General features: G+C 45.1%; 1 protein-coding gene across 1 annotated transcript; it reads right to left on the reverse strand.

The window, feature by feature from the left end:
- Positions 1-344: 344 nt before the first annotated feature.
- On the reverse strand, positions 345-7021 carry NGRN (neugrin, neurite outgrowth associated). Its single transcript, XM_040414126.1, has 3 exons — positions 6844-7021; positions 3235-3345; positions 345-1090 (listed from the first exon to the last, which is right to left on the reverse strand). Exons 1-3 carry the CDS (start codon positions 7014-7016, stop codon positions 460-462), a joined length of 915 nt encoding a protein of 304 aa, XP_040270060.1. The 5' UTR covers positions 7017-7021; the 3' UTR covers positions 345-459.
- Between the last annotated feature and the right edge of the window lie 10172 nt (positions 7022-17193).

Genomic DNA, 17193 nt, shown 5'->3' on the forward strand with positions numbered 1-17193 from the left:
ACTGCCTTTTTCACAGATCTCAAACGGACACGGAAACGTGAATGAGACCTAAGGCCCCAAACAAGCTTAAGGGGTTAAAGATGACTTTTCAGCTCTCCTGCAGGTCAGTTTCAGTAAATATTTGCATACCCCATGAGATACTAAGCACCGTTTCTTAGAAATTGACTTTTTGGCCTATTTTTTTATTCCTACTAAAAATGTGTGACTCAATCTTAAATGTATTGCTTAAAAAACTGCATGTAAGAGAGATGATAATGTCAGATAATGTGAACACGCCTCCGATACCTTCACTCATTTAGTAAAGTAACACCGAAATTTAAAGATGTCAACATTTACTCACAGCAGTGCAGACTGATTTTATTACCTGAAATCTGTGGACATTTTTAGGTATAAATAGAAAGAATTCACAAAATTATAAAATAATAAAAGTAGCGCCTGTGACACTGTCCAATATGAAAATCAAATTCTGTACAGAAAGTTACCATCCCCGTCAAAAAACTCTTTTCCTTTTTGTACAACCTTCATGTTATTCGGTGGGGTGCCAGTGTCTGCTAATTCTTCCAGGTCCTTGTCACTTAATACTTCTCCGTCCCATTTCTCATCAAGGACTCTTCCATCATCCTCCTCCTCTTTCATGGTCTGCTCAGGTTCTGCCTGCGTACTTGTGTTCACACTCTGACTAGACCCAGCTCCGAAGGCTCCTTGCACTGAGCCTTGAGACTCCTGGGTTCTGCCAACAGTTTTCATTAGATGTGCAGTCCTCAAAACTAATGCGGGAGAGTCTGATGTTTTTGGTGGGGGGAGAAGTTGGCTTGAACGACTGACAAGCAGCTGTCTATTACCCCCCTGAAATGGTAATAATGGCTGTGCTGTCTCTTTGGAAGAAGACCCGAGCTGTAGCTGGACATTCGTGGTGCCTGGAGCATTTTGTCCTAGAACTCGGAAAACGGAGGCGTCTTGTTTCATTTTCCTTGCTTCACTTGATATAAATTTTGACTTCAACACTTTCTTTATGGCATCATTACTCACGTTAAATCCTACAGCCAGTCGTGACACAGGCCACTCTTCAGGGAACTCCTGGCTCAGATACCTGGGAATAATAAAGTCAAGTGACTCTCATAGTAAAATGGACAAAACAGTAAAAAACAAAAATGCTGGACTGGGGACCCAAAACAGTAAAAAACCATATGCTGAATTCTACATGAAAGTGGCGTCAGGCAAAAATAAAATCTGGGTCAACACAAAATCAGAAACTACCTATGCTTCCTGGAAGGAACAAGATCAATAAGCGCCTGGATGCCTTTCTTGAAATATATAGCATTACAGGTTATGGGCAGGGGTGCACCACCAATGAGGACAGGTGAGGCGATCGCCTCAGGCAGCGGAAGGGCCAAGGGCAATGAGCGCTTTCATTGTGGCAAAGGGATTAGGTTAAGATATTGGCATTTTTGGGAAGCCGTTTCAGTTTTCACCGAGGCTCAGGCAGCAGAAAGCCTAGGTGCACCCCTGGTTATGGGTACTAGATTTCTGAAGATGGGACATTCATCTAGAGATTTATTCTGATTCTCATGTTTGGAGAATTTTTTCCCCCCTAAAATTAGGCAATTGACAACTGCTTCATAGGATTTTTTTTTGCCTTCCTCTGGATCAACACAGTAGGATTATAGGTTGGACTTTATGGACCTGTGGGTTTTTTTCAGCTTCATCAAATATGTTACTATGTAATTATGCCAAATAAGCTGGTGTCACACTATGTCTTTGTTTTGAGTTTTTACATTTTTAAAACTTTTTTTTTAAGTCCCCATAGTGGACTTGAACGTGTGATCGCTTCCCCCAAAGACTACAATAATTTACTATTGCAGTCTATGAGAGATACACTATGTTCCTTTGGATCCCTATTACAGGCAGTGCTCGATAGGAACTATTGCTGGGGTAGCTGCGGGGGAGGCAGTTTGGGCAACAGATGCACATCGCTCCCAGGGAAAATCCTCTTAGATGCCGTAGTCACAATTGACCATGGCATCTAGGGGGTTTCATTTCTGCCATCGGCTTTATCGCCAATCACAGACATTTGCTCCAGCTTGTCTGCTGTGTAAAATAGCAGGAAACTGGCAGCTAGGGTGCCCACTCAGCTCCACTTTATTTAAAGAGCCTACTTCTGCCATGTAGAGTCGTAGGGTGGAAGGGAAGTGGTTAAAGTGTCACAGAGCTTTTAAAAAAACTGTTCACGTCATAGCGACATATCTAAGGTTTTGATGGATGGAGGTCTGAGAGGCGAGACCCTCACAAGTCACTAGAACGAGAAGAGAGAAAAGCACTCAGATTGCCCACTTTCTCTGCCTGCGGCAGGAGACAGGCTCGATACAATGTCTAGGGGCCTGTCTTGATTGTGAGACAGAGCGCGCTATGTGAGCGATACTAGCGATTGGCGGAGATCACCTTAATTCTACACCCAATGTGCCAAGGTAAGGCCACAACCTCCTTAGAAGAGACTATGGGGTAGATTTTTTTTATCAAAATCAGTGTAAAGTAAAACTGCCTCAGTTGCCTATAGCAACCAATCAGATTCCACCTTTCATTTTCCACGGGAGCTCTGCAAAATAAAAGGTGGAATCTGATTGGTTGCTATGGGCAACTGAGCCAGTTTTCCTTTAGGCTACATACACACATCCGTATGCCATCCGTTTTTTTTTTTTTTTTTTTGGATCCATTGTAACGATGCATAAAACGGACAAGAATAGGACATGTTCTATTTTTTTTGCGGGGCTACGGAACGGACATACTGATGCGGTCAGCACACAGTGTGCTGTCCGCATTTTTTGCGGACCCATTGAAATGAATGGGTCCGCATCCTATCCGCAAAAAAAACAGAACGGACACGGAAACAAACAATGTTCGTGAGCATGTAGCCTTACACTAATTTTGATAAATCCCCCCAATTTCCTTGTGACATGGACCTCTTTCCCACCAGAGCCCATTGTTCTACTTTATGTGATTCTATTGAATGTTCATATAGCAATATAGAACACAGAAGCCTCTGAAACGACAGATTTCCTCGTGGACTTTTTTAGGGCCCTCTGTGCTCCCCTTTCAAGTGAATGGGGCGAGCAGTTGTAATTACACTAAGCGAGACGGTGCCCGGGTAAATTGTGAAGTGGCAGCTGACTGGTGGGGGGGCCGGGTCCGTTTAGTCAGTCGGCACTGGCACACACCCTGCACAGTTCTCTTTCCTACCTAATCTGCTGAATTGCATTCCAGGTTAGATGCCTCTCAGTGGGTTCAGGGGGCCCCATCTCCCTTTTCATTCGTTTCAGCAGGATCGCCTTCTTCTGTCTCTTCAGTGCACTGAGAAAATAAAGCAGCAAAAGAATTACTCAACTCATTCTGGGGTTTTCCAGAATTGACAATTCTTACTTGTCCTCAGAAGTGGTGATAAATGTCCCCTGTCCCAGTCAGAGGCATTCACAGTTTGAATGGGGGTTTGGCTCACAAGTCAGGGATGGAAATTACTGACCAAACACTGACGTGTTAAGGGCTCATGCGCGCACACCCGTATTTCAGCCCACAAACAGCAGGTCCGCAATATACGGACACCAGCCATTTGTGCGCCACATCATGACTGCTCGAGAAACCTATGATTAAATATCTTGTGAATATGTGATACAAGTTCTCGCCACGCAGGAGAAAGCCGCATTCACATGTCAGTGCTTTGGTCAGTGATTAGGAGTAGGGATGAGCGAATCGACTTCAGATAATACGTCCGAAGTCGATTCGCATAATACTTTGTTTGAATACTGTACGGAATGAGTGTCCCCCGTACAGTATTAGAATGTATTGGCTCCTATGAGCCGAAGTTATTACTTCAGAAATCAATTTCTACTGAAAAAAAAAAAAACACTTGGAACTGAACTCGAGTTTGGGAAATGTTTTTTTTTTACATGTTTCATCCAAAGTCAATTTGCTAATATCCCAAATTATGGGCCAAAACCAAGATTCAGAAACAAAAACGTAAACTCCAGCTCAGTCTTGTAGCAAAGAGAGATATACTTTATTATAGCGATAAAAACTTCCTGTACAGGGCAGTCTCGTCTACACGTTTCAGACCCTTGTCTTTAGGTCCTTACTTATGACACTCATGAAAACCCAGACTGGAGCCTCCACAGACATAAGGTATAAGGGAAAGATCTGCTCCTGTTCCGTGTTTAGAGCCACACCTGGTTTTGGCTCAAAATCACTGATGGAAATCACTGACCGAACACTAAGGCCTCGTCCACATTTCCGTGTCAGTGTTCTATTTTTATTTTTTTTTGCAGTGCGTGCGGATCACGTACCCATTCAAGTTCTGTCTGTACCAGCCACAACGATGTGCCCATACATTGGGGACCGCAATTTGCGGCCCCCAACGTACGGAATGAGAGGCGCAGATTTTGTATAAGAAAATTCCACGACTGAAAATCAGTTCCATTCATTTGAACGGGGCGGCAAGCACATGGATTTCTGCAAGCCCCGTACAGGTGAATGGAACTGATTGTCAGTACCGGAATTTTCTGCCAAAAAACCTACCCCGTGTGAAGGCGCCCTAAGGCTGTGCGACAGCTATCTTAGTCAGGATCGCAGGGGCAGGAATGTGTGCCTTGGCTACAACCCCTGAATCACAAATAATCCAGTTTTTGCTATTCAGGGGTAGAAGTCGCGGCACCAACCCCATTCATTTCTGTGGGATCACTGCTACATTGCGATGCCCCTGCCATCCAGTGTCGCCCTGTAGCCATACCCTTAACCTGCATTGCTTCAGAACAATCAGCTTTCTTGCTGGTCTCCTTTACCCCAGTATGTATGTGGCCACACAGATCTCACAGGGGCTGTGCACCCATGTGTAGGGCCCATTCTCAGAGTACAGGCTCCAATGCACAAAGCCTGTATTCCGCTGATACAGTGTTGAGCACTGACCGAAAATGCTGCCATGTAACTGACTTTCTCCGAATAGCAACGTAAGCAACACGGCCCATGATAATAAATTATAATCTACAAAATGGAGTCACCTGCAGAAGTAGTGCTCAGATTGGGGACCTACTAAAAGGAATGACAGAGTGGAATGCCCATAGACTTTAACAGGAGAGTGGAATGCCCATAGAGAATAATGGAAATGTAATATTTGAATTAGATATGTCAAATGGTTTTGTCTCTAATAATTATTTAGCAGGCTTACTCTCCAAATTCAGTGGGATTATTTAATGTTCAGATTAAGTGGAATTATCACCTTTTTCTGTAGAATGACACAAAGGAATGCCCATTGACTATAATGGGAAGTAAACTCTGAGCTCATTTGCAGGTAAATATGTGTTATGTAGGACATTAACATGATAATCCCACTTAATCTCAATTTACCTGCAAATGAGCTCATAGTGTATTTCCCATTATAGTCTATGGGCATTCCTTTGTGTCATTCACCCTCGTCATTCTGCAGAAAACAGTCATAATTCCACGTAATCTGAACATTAAATAATCCCACTGAACTTGGAGAGTAAGCCTGCTAAATAATTATTAGATATGTCAAATAGTTTTGTCTCTAATTCAAATATTACATTTCCATTATTCTCTATGGGCATTCCACTCTGGTTCATTATTCTCTATGGGAATTCCACTCTGGTCCATTATTCTCTATGGGCATTCCACTTTCCTGTTAAAGTCTATGGGCATTCCACTCTGTCATTCCTTTTAGTAGGTCCCCTCAGATTGTCCCAAATTATGCAATTCTGTATGAACCCAGAACCGCATTTTTATCAGTGGAAAAGGCTGTATTATGCTGAGCAATATTATTAGTAAGGCCTCTTTCACACTTGCGTTGTCCTGATCCGTCGTGTACTCCACTTGCCGGAATTACACTCCGGATCCGGAAAAACGCAAGTGTACTGAAAGCATTTGAAGACGGAACCGTCTTCAAATTGCGTTCAGTGTTACTATGGCAGCCAGGATGCTATTAAAGTCCTGGTTGCCATAGTAGGAGCGGGGAGCGGGGGAGCGGTATACTTACAGTCCGTGCGGCTCCCGGGGCGCTCCAGAATGACGTCAGGGCGCCCCATGCGCATGGATGACGTGATCCATGCGATCACGTGATCCATGCGCTTGGGGCGCCCTGACGTCACTCTGAAGCGCCCCGGGAGCCGCACGGACGGTAAGTATGCTGCTCCCCCGCTCCCCACTACACTTTACCATGGCAAACAGGACTTTAGCATCTTGGCAGCCATGGTAACCATTCAGAAAAAGCTAAATGTCGGCTCCGGCAATGCGCCGAAACGACGTTTAGCTTAAGGCCGGATCCGGATCAATGCCTTTCAATGGGCATTAATTCCGGATCCGGCCTTGCGGCAAGTGTTCCGGATTTTTGGCCGGAGCAAAAAGCGCAGCATGCTGCGGTATTTTCTCCGGCCAAAAAACGTTCCGTTCCGGAACTGAAGACATCCTGAACGGATTTCTCTCCATTCAGAATGCATTAGGATAATCCTGATCAGGATTCTTCCGGCATAGAGCCCCGACGACGGAACTCTATGCCGGAACAGAACAACACAAGTGTGAAAGAGCCCTAATATGGAAAATAAACTGACTATTCAAAGGCCCTGCAGCCACCTATATAGGGGCATGCTAATAGCACCTGCGCCATCTAGTGGCTGGCATGAGAACTGCATCTGATCTGTCACCTATGGTCCCTTTCCAGGATTCCGCTTTTCATCCCGGCAGTGGCAGACCCCAGTTTATACTGTCACATTGTATCGTCATCATTCATCAGTGTGCACAATGACTGACGGAGGATCCACGTTAGAGATGCGGCTGCCGGCTACCAACCTCTTTATCTCCTGCTCCAAGTTCTCCTCCACGTCACTTTCCTGCTCATAGTAATCTCTGGGGATCAGATCTACCGGAGGACGGGTTATCAGGCCGCGGCAACCCAGAAGGGAGGAATGGGGGGCACACGACAAGCGGAGCCTCCACATTGCTGTCTGCAAGGAAGCCGCCATTACTGCACATTGATTACTTTAGTCTGAGACTGAGTTCATCGATGTAGTCGGTGATCCATTACGCTGCCTGGCCATAAGCAGCAGGCGTGGACTTGTGCTGTAGACTGCTGAGTATGGGGATGTTGGAGCAGTGTGGGGGGGGGCTTCTCTTAGAATAGGGGATGTTGGAGCAGTGTGGGGGGCTTCTCTTAGAATAGGGGATGTTGGAGCAGTGTGGGGGGCTTCTCTTAGAATAGGGGATGTTGGACCAGTGTGGGGGGCTTCTCTTAGAATAGGGGATGTTGGACCAGTGTGGGGGGCTTCTCTTAGAACAGGGGATGTTGGACCAGTGTGGGGGGCTTCTCTTAGAACAGGGGATTTTGGACCAGTGTGGGGGGCTTCTCTTAGAATAGGGGATGTTGGACCAGTGTGGGGGGCTTCTCTTAGAATAGGGGAATGTTTTCTTGTTTAGGAGAAGCACAGACATTTTACAGCTTTGTTCCTAGTCTTGTTATATGACACTGCTATGGTATTTGCATTTTAGGGCTTGTCCCAAGATTGAATTCCACAGGATAAGGGCTCATTCACACGACTGTGTGTATTTTGCGGTTCGCCAAACACAGATCCGCAAAAAATATGGATGACGTCCGTGTGCATTCTGTATTTTGCGGAATGGAACAGATGGCCCCTAATAGAACAGCCCTATCCTTGTCCGTAATGCGGACAATAATAGGACATGTTCTATTTCTTTTTGCGGCCCACAAACAGCGGGTCCGCAATATACAGACATTGGTCGTTTGTGTACCGCACCACGAATGCAGACCCATTCACTTGAATGGGTCTGCAATCCGGAAGGTGCGGTACGGAGGCACAGGAGCACTACGGAGTGCTTCCGTGGGTCTTCTGTCAGTGCCCCCACATCGCAAAAAAATAGAACCTCAAGTTGAATGGGTCTGCATGCGTCTGCACCAGCCACACCGATGGTGCCCGTGCACTGGGGACTGCAATTTGCGGCCCCCAATGCAAGGAATGGAAAAACGGATATACAGAAACGGAATGCACATGGAGTAACTTCCGTCCCCCGCATGAATGTAGTGGTGGTCAAGCATGCACATTGCTGCTCCATTCATCTCCACGGGACTGGCGGACATAGCCAGTGGTTGTCGACGTGATGTGATTGTCGCAGACCAGTAAGAAAAGGCACTGGTGAGCCCTGGAGCAGACGGGGATTCCACAGGGAAGTAAAGCTACTGTTCTTATTTTTGCCTTTGTCCCTAAGATCTCGGAAAACTCTTTTAAGTGATGTCTTCTGTTTCAGGCTACTTTTACATGTGCGGCACAGCTCTCTGGCAGGCTGTTCCGGCAGAGAATGCTGGGAATAATCCGGAAAAAAAAACATTGTGTGCAGCGGTTCTTGTCCGGCCAAATCCTGGCATATTTGCTGAGGAGCAGCCGGATCTCATTATAGCCAAAGGGGTCCAGTGGGCAGGCGGCACTATTCAGTAATGCTGAATTCGCAGACCTCCAGCAGGCTGTTCTCTGCCAGAAAGCAGTGTTTCAGCTGTGAAACTAACCTTATTCATAATTGCCAACTTTTGAGCAAGGACAACAGATTCTGAAAAGCGGTTGCTGTGCATGACGATCAAAATGTCGGGCTTGTGTCCTGCTGATTTATCCGGAAATATCTCCAATCCGTGGCGTTTGAATCTCAAATAGTACACAACATGACCCCTCTCATCCAGTGCCCTAAACTAATACAGACCACACATCAGACCCCCTATTTGCAGACCAGATTCCCTAGACAAATAAATCCAGACCCCCCTCCCCACGCTGGAATCTAAGGCCCCTTTCACACGAGCGAGTTTTCCGCACGGGTGCAATGCATGACGTGAACGCATAGCACCCGCACTGAATGCTGACCCATTCATTTCAATGGGTCTGTGTACATGAGAATTTTTTTCATGCATCAGTTCTGCGTTGCGTGAAAAACACAGCATGTTCTATAATCTTCAGTAATAGTATATTAGTTAGATGCACAGGATGGTTGATGCACCAAACAGGGTGCTCTCAGTCTTGCAGCGTCACCCCGCTGCTGAAAAGAACAGAAATATAAAAGAGATGACTGGGCACACCTAAGATATTGGTAGCTAATATTTATTAAAGTGCTTAAAATAGTTTAAAACACAAGCTATACTTTTGTACTGTACATCCCTATACCAGATTTGTGTTTTAAACTATTTTAAGCACTTTAATATTAGCTACCAATATCTTAGGTGTGCCCAGTCATCTCTTTTATGTTCTATAATCTGCCTTTTTTTCACGCAGCCCTGGTCCCATAGAAGTGAATGGGGCTTCAGTGAAAAACGCATTGCATCCGCAAGCAAGTGCGGGTGCGATGCGGTTTTCAAAGATGGTTACTAAGAGATGTTGTTTGTAAACCTTCAGTTTTTTATCACACGCGTGAAAAACGCATCAAAACGCATTGCACCGGCGCGGAAAAAACTGAACGCAATCGTAGACACAACTGACTGAACTTGCTTGCAAAATGGTGCGAGTTTCACTGAACGCACCCTGAACGCATCCGGACCTAATCCGTCACGCTCGTGTGAAAGAGGCCTTAAAGAGACCCAGACCCCCTAAATAAATACATATTAACTTCGACCCTCTGACTAGATACTGAATCCCTGGAGTCACTAATCTAATAGACTCCTCTAAATAAATGCAGGGCCCCTTAACCACCTCCCGACCGCCTAACGCAGGGATGCGTCCTGCGGGCGGCCGGGTTATTCCTCCTGGACGCATATACGCGTCATCTCGCATGAGCCGAGATTTCCTGTGAACGCGTGCTCACAGGATCGCAAGGTAAACGAGTGGATCTCCAGCCTGCCAGCAGCGATCATTCGCTGGCAGGCTGTAGATGCGATTTTTTTTTTTTAACCCCAGAAAGGTATATTAGACGCTGTTTTGTTAACAGCGTCTGATATACCTGCTACCTGGTCCTCTGGTGGTCCCTTTTGCTTGGATCGACCACCAGAGGACACAGGCAGCTCTGTAAGTAGCACCAATCACCACACTACACTACACCCCCTCCCCCGTCACTTATTAACCCCTGATCACTCCATATAGACTCCCTGATCACCCCCCTGTAAGGCTCCATTCAGACGTCCGTATATGTTTTGCGGATCCGCAAAACACGGACACCGGCAATGTGCTTTTCGCATTTTGCGGATCCGCACATTGCCAGAACTATATAGAAAACGCCTTTTCTTGTCCGCAATTGCGGACAAGAATAGGACATGTTCTATAGGCTCTACAAAAAAACGCAGTGTTCGCCCGATCAGGCCTGATCTTGTGCGCACACTTGCGTTCAGTTTGCCCCACCGCAGTGACAGAATATTATTTTTTCTGATCACTGCAAAAACACCGTAAAATCGCTGCGGCGCTATAAAGATCACTTTTGAGGGGCATGGCGAGTTTATAGAAGATTTTTTTTTTTTTGGCACAAGTTAGCGGAAATAGTTTTTTTTCTTGTTTTTTCTTACAAAGTCTCATATTCCACTAACTTGTGACAAAAAATAAAATCTTACATGAACTCGCCATACCCCTCACGGAATCCAAATGCGTAAAAATGCCCTGTGAAATCATAAAGGTACTCATTGGAATTTGGGCCCCTTTGCGCATCTTGGCTGCTAAAAAGTGTCACACATGTGGTATCGCCGTACTCAGGAGAAGTAGGGAAATGTGTTTTGGGGTGTATTTTTACATATACCCATACTGTGTGTGAGAAATATCTCTGTAAATTGACAACTTTGTATAAAAAAAATGGAAAAAGTTGTCATTTACAGAGATATTTCTCACACACAGTATGGGTATATGTAAAAATACACCCCAAAACACATTGTCCTACTTCTCCTGAGTACGGCGATACCACATGTGTGACACTTTGTTGCAGCCTAGGTGCGCAAAGGGGCCCAAATTCCAATGAGTACTTTTAGGATTTCACAGGGCATTTTTACGCATTTGGATTCCAAACTACTTCTCACGCTTTAGGGCCCCTTAAAATGCCAGGCCAGTATAAATACCCCACAAGTGACCCCATTTTGGAAAGAAGACACCCCAAGGTATTTCGTGAGGGGCATGGCGAGTTCATGTAAAAAAAAAATTTCTGTCACAAGTTAGTGGAATATGAGACTTTGTAAGAAAAAAAAAATTCAATTCAATTTCCGCTAACTTGTGACAAAAAATAAAAACTTCCATGAACTCACTATGCCCATCAGCGAATACCTTAGGGTGTGTACTTTCCGAAATGGGGTCATTTGTGGGGTGTTTCTACTGTCTGGGCATTGTAGAACCTCAGGAAACATGACAGGTGCTCAGAAAGTCAAAGTGTGTAAATAAATTTTTTTGCACCATAGTTTGTAAACGCTATAACTTTTACCCAAACCAATAAATATACACTTGTTGCATTTTTTTTTATCATGACATGTAGAACAATACATTTTGAGAAAAATTTATATAGAAATGTAGTTTTATTTGAAAAAATTTACAACAGAAAGTGAAAAATGTTTTTTTTTTGCAAAAATTTCGATTAATATCAAAAAAAGTAAAAATGTCAGCAGCAATGAAATACCACCAAATGAAAGCTCTATTAGTGAGAAGAAAAGGAGGTAAAATTCATTTGGGTGGTAAGTTGTATGACCGAGCAATATAAACGGTGAAAGTAGTGTAGTGCAGAATTGTAAAAAGTGGTCTGGTCATTAAGGGGGTTTAAGCTAGGGGAGCTGAGGTGGTTAAATTATTACAGCCCCTATCTGTCCCTGGAGTCCAGCAGAGCTCCCCTTTTTTCCAGAACTCTCCTGAACCTTTCTATACAATGAATTAGCCGTATTCACGAAGAACAATCAATAACTTTCTGCTCCGCTATGCAGCTGGTTTACATGATCTCGGTGCACACTACCCCATCACAAAAATTATACACGTAAATACATTGCACGGCGATTCTTACAGAGCCCACCTCACTCTGCATATGACCATAGGTGTCTCAAGGAGCGAGGGCACAAGATTTTCAGAAATAGGCAGCCTTAAAAATACTGTCCAGACCCCCCACATAATAGTGCCAGCCATGGTGCCCTGTAACAGAGTCTGCATTGTAGATGCACACACTGCTATGCTGGCAGAGAGGAGAACCACTAATGACGTCAGCAGAGTCTGTGAGTCTCCTGGAACGAGACGGAGGTCTGTAAGGACATGACGTCACATGCTGTAATGCGAGATCCAACGAAGTCAAGGAATCGGTTGAGTGGCTTTCTCCATTGCATTCTGCACTGATCAATCCAGAAACCATACCACAGAATTCTGAATGGTGTAAGCAGTGGAGATGAGCTTCTGGACTTTAAAACCTGCAATAAGTGCAGTCATTGACACATTACAAATTAGGCTACTCTCACACTGGCGTTTTGGCCTTCCATTTGTGAGATCCGTTCAGGGTTCTCACAAGCGGTCCAAAACGGATCTGTTTTGCCCTAATGCATTCTGAATGGAAAAGGATCCGCTCAGAATGCATCAGTTTGCCTCCGATCAGTCACCATTCCGCTCTGGAGACGGACACCAAAACGCTGCCTACAGCGTTTTACTGTCCGCTTGACGAAACTGAGCCAAACGGATTCGTCCTAGCACACAATGTAAGTCAATGGGGACGGATCAGTTTTCTCTGACACAATATGGTACAATAGAAAACGGATCTGTCCTCCATTGACTTTCAATGGAGTTCATGATGGATCCGTCTTGGCTGTGTTACAGATAATACAAATGGATCCTTTCATGACGGATCCGGCCAAAACGCGAGTGTGAAAGTAGCCTTAGGCTGAGTTCATACTTCAGTTATTTGGTCAGTTATTTCCTTCCGTTATGGTGAGCTAAAACCAGGTGCAGGTCAAAAACACAGAACATGTGCAGATATTTCCATTATACCCTATCTCTGAGAAGGCTGCACTCCTCAGAATAACTGATGGAAATAACTGACCAAATAAGTGTGAACTCAGCCTTAAAAGGGTTGTCCGGGCTTTTAAAACTGATCACCTTTTTCCAGGGTGCGGGTGCCAACAGAGAGGGCTCTAGGTGCCACCTCTGGCACCCGTGCCATAGGTTCGCCACCACTGCACTGTATAGATATAATTTACATAAAAAGCTTGGTAACTTTGTAAATACGAGTGTATCAATCTACAATGTATAAATGTACCGTATACATTGCTTAGACTGCCCACAATAAAAGGCCCCTCTGAAATGTGCAGTTTGATCACACAGCACATTGCCACAGATGTCACAACATTTGAGGGAGCGTGCAATTGGCATGCTGACTGCAGGAATGTCTACCATAAGGTTGACGTCAGCAAACCGCTCACCCACACGACGCCCCACACGCTGTCTGCCATCTGCCCTGAACAGTGAAAACGATCATGGAGGTGAACATGCTGGTGTCACCGCCAGTTCTGTGAGAAGGTCTGACAGACGTTCTTCTCTACCTCTTGCATGATGTTCTTTGTTTTGGTTTCACTTTCCCATCTCATTTCCTTCTCCCAGGTGTCACCTATTTAGACTAATCCTCTTTCCTTTATATTCCCTCCCATACTGCCTCACTTTGCGGTTTATACTACTTCCTGGATTGAAGTGTTCACTGCTGGAGGCTTCTGCTGCTGCTTGTTCAGATAAGTCCTTTCATGTATTGTGTTTCCTTGCTGGCTTGATTCTAGATGACCCTGACTCCCTCCGTATGAAGTGCAGGGGGCCGGTGGTCGTGTCCCCTCACTATTATAGGGTTTTCAGGTGTCACACAGTCTTAAGGTACGTGGGCATACAATCATCTACCTCTGAGACCCTTGTATGTGCTTAGCAGTCAGGGTGAGCTCTTAGGGTTTTATAGGGGTCACCTATATGCTCCTTAGTTTTGGATCAAGCCAGTCGGACGTTTATTCATAACTTCCAGCTATCTGCAACATCATCCGTGACAGCTGGATGTGGAGGTCCTGGGCTGGTGTGGTTACACGTGGTCTGCGGTTGTGAGGCCGGTTGGATGTACTGTCAAATTCTCTGAAACGCCTTTGGAGACGGCTTATGGTAGAGAAATGAACATTCATTGCACGGGCAACAGCTCTGGTAGACATTCCTGCAGTCAGCATGCCAATTGCACACTCCCTCAAATGTTGCGACATCTGTGGCATTGTGCTGTGTGATCAAACTGCACATTTCAGAGTGGCCTTTTATTGTGGGCAGTCTAAGGCACACTTGTGCAATATTCATGCTGTCTAATTAGCACCTTGATATGCCACACCTGTGAGGTGGGATGGATTATCTCGGCAAAGGAGAAGTGCTCACTAACACAGATTTAGACAGATTTGTGAACAATATTTGAGAGTAATGGGTCTTTTCTGTATGTAGAAAATGTTTCAGATCTTTGAGTTCAGCTCATGCAAAATGGGAGCAGAACCGAAAGTGTTGCGTTTATATTTTTGCTCAGTGTATATTAAGTAACAGTCAATGGGAATATTCATCAACCCGCTAGGGAAACTGGCATTTAAAAGTCACACATTTTTGTGACCTTTTGTGATATTACACTGTTGTGTCCACCTGTATTGTTGGCAGCAGATGTCAGCAGCACACTGTGATGTTGCTTTCTAATGATATCATACTCCTTAAGGGTCCATTAACGCGTCCGCAAAATTGCAGATCCACAAAACATGGCCACCGGCCATGTGCATTATGCATTTTGCAGCATTCATAGAAATGCCTATTTTTGTCCGTGGCTGCGGACAAGAATAGGACATGCTCTATCTTTTTTGCGGGGCCGCGTAACGGAACTACGGATGCGGACAGCACATGGTGTGCTGTCCGCATTTTTTGAGGCTCCATTAAAATGAATGGGTCCAGACCCGTTCCGCAAAATTGCGGAAGGAATGCGGACATGTGAATGGACTCTAAAGCTGTTAACCAGGAAAAGATAATGATGACCTTTCAGTTCAGTTGTTTCAGGAGCTGCTGCGCTCACCAGATCTCTGGTGATTGCTGCATGCTCCTGGCAGCTTTCCAAGCACAGCACAATACATCGTATAGTGGCTGTGCTTGGTATTGCAGCTCAGCCCCATTGACTTGTTTGGGGCTGAGCTGCAACTAGGCCATGTGACCAATCAACGTGATGTCACTTGACCCAGGTAGAGGCTGTGGCGTTCACGTGAGAGCCTGGCCTCTTCTAACAGCTAATTCTAACTTCCAGGCCTCCCCACCGATCTGATATTGATGAAAACCCTTTTAACAGCTGTAAGGTTAGGCAAATTGAAGAAGTAGCAGATATCAATAAAATCTGCAGATTTTGTAGCACCTAGCTCCAATCTGTGGCGTGTGGGAGGAACATAAAAGCCAGATTGAAAGCAAAGGTTTTTTAGCCACCCACCAGATCAAGATATGTGGGATGATTGTGTGATATCTCCTGTTAGTAGATATGCCAGTTATTACCACTTGTCACAAACTGAGAGGGACAGAATGCTTGAGAGACTTTGGTTTATGACTCCAGCAGCTCGTTACACACCTAGGCCGAAATGTCAGCGCAGTTCAACGTTGTGCGTCCCAATAGTTAGGAGAACAACAACAAACTGGAATGACATCAATTGACGTTGCAATTTCAATGTTTAGGAGTGGAGAACTATTGAGGACTCTAGCTGGATCAGCAGTACCGAGTCAGTGGCAGGTTAGTGAAGAAAGGAAGAGGGACAGTCTCTGGCTTTCCTCTGCCCCCGTATGTTCTGTTTGTGTCTCTGTGCTCCCCCTGTTATCTGGCTCTCTGTGTTCCACTCATTTTGTCTGCTGCCCTTTCTTTACTTTCTTCCATATGTCTTATGTCCCACTTTGGCCAAGAGGGCTGTGCTGTTGAGGTCAGCCTTTCTAAGACCCCTGGCGATACCAAAAGTACATTCAGACTTGTGTACCTGCAAACCACCTGGCACTCCAGACCACAGAGGGAGTCCTATAGTGGATGAGTTCAGACTACTCCCCAAGTTGTGTGTTAAAGGATACCTGACACATTGAATATGGTGTCTGAGCTGCAGACGGTATATTATAGAGCAGGAGGAGCTGAGCAGATTGATACCATATTTATCGCCCCATAAGACGCATTTTCCCCCCCAAAAGTGAGGGGAAAACGTCCCTGTGTCTTATGGGTGAATACTAATGAGTGCTTCTATCATGGAAGCGCTCGTTAGTACCGGAGGACCAAGAAGCTGTGAAGGGTCAGTACTCACCGCTTCCTGGTCCTCTGCTGTTGGCTGTGCTGTTGCTGTGCTCAGCGTGAGGGTGCTCTGTGACCTCACTCTGTGTACGTCCGGTCACAGTACAGCCGACGGCAAGAGGAGCTCTGGAGATGAGGAGTGGCGGCGTCTGGAGCAGGAGAGGTAAGTGTTTTTTTAATTTTTTTATTGCTGTGAGACCGGGTTGCTGATCTGAGGCAGGGGGCTCATATGCTGGGGCTGATTTGAGGCTGGGGTAGATCTGAGGCATTGGGGGCTGATCTGAGGCATGGGGGGGCTGATCTGTGGCATGGGGGGGCTGATATGAGGTCTCATTGGGGCCTGAGCTGAGGTCTTATTCGGGTCTTATTAACATTGGGGTCTGATTGAGGGTCTTATTAACATTGGGGGTCTGATTGGGGCTGTGAGCTGAGGTCTGATTAACATTGGGGGTCTGATTGATGGTCTGATCGGACGTCTAATGAAAAATATTTTTTTCTTATTGTACTCCTCTAAAACCTAGGTGCGTCTTATGGGCCGGTGCGTCTTATAGGGCGAAACATACTTTATTAGGGCTGAACGATGTGGGAATTTTGTGTGATTGCGATTAGGCCCCTAAAAATTGCGATAACGATATTCGATGCGATATTTTAAGATCATCAGTTGAAAAAAACTGCAGAAACCCGCGCCTGAAAATGTCTGAACTATTGAAATATTTTTTTTTATTTGCTGTACAGTGAATGCCGTAACGGAAAAAAAAATTTTTATATCAGCAAATTGCCATTTCTTGTCCCCCCAAAAAAATTAAATAACAGTACACAAAAATGATACCAATAAAAATACAGTTCGTTGCGCAAAAAAACAAGTCCTCATACAGCTCTGTAGACCAAAATATAAAAAAGTTATGGCTATCAGAATATGGAAAT

The sequence above is a fragment of the Bufo bufo genome, chromosome 1, assembly GCF_905171765.1.
Source record: "Bufo bufo chromosome 1, aBufBuf1.1, whole genome shotgun sequence".
Taxonomy (NCBI): domain Eukaryota; kingdom Metazoa; phylum Chordata; class Amphibia; order Anura; family Bufonidae; genus Bufo; species Bufo bufo.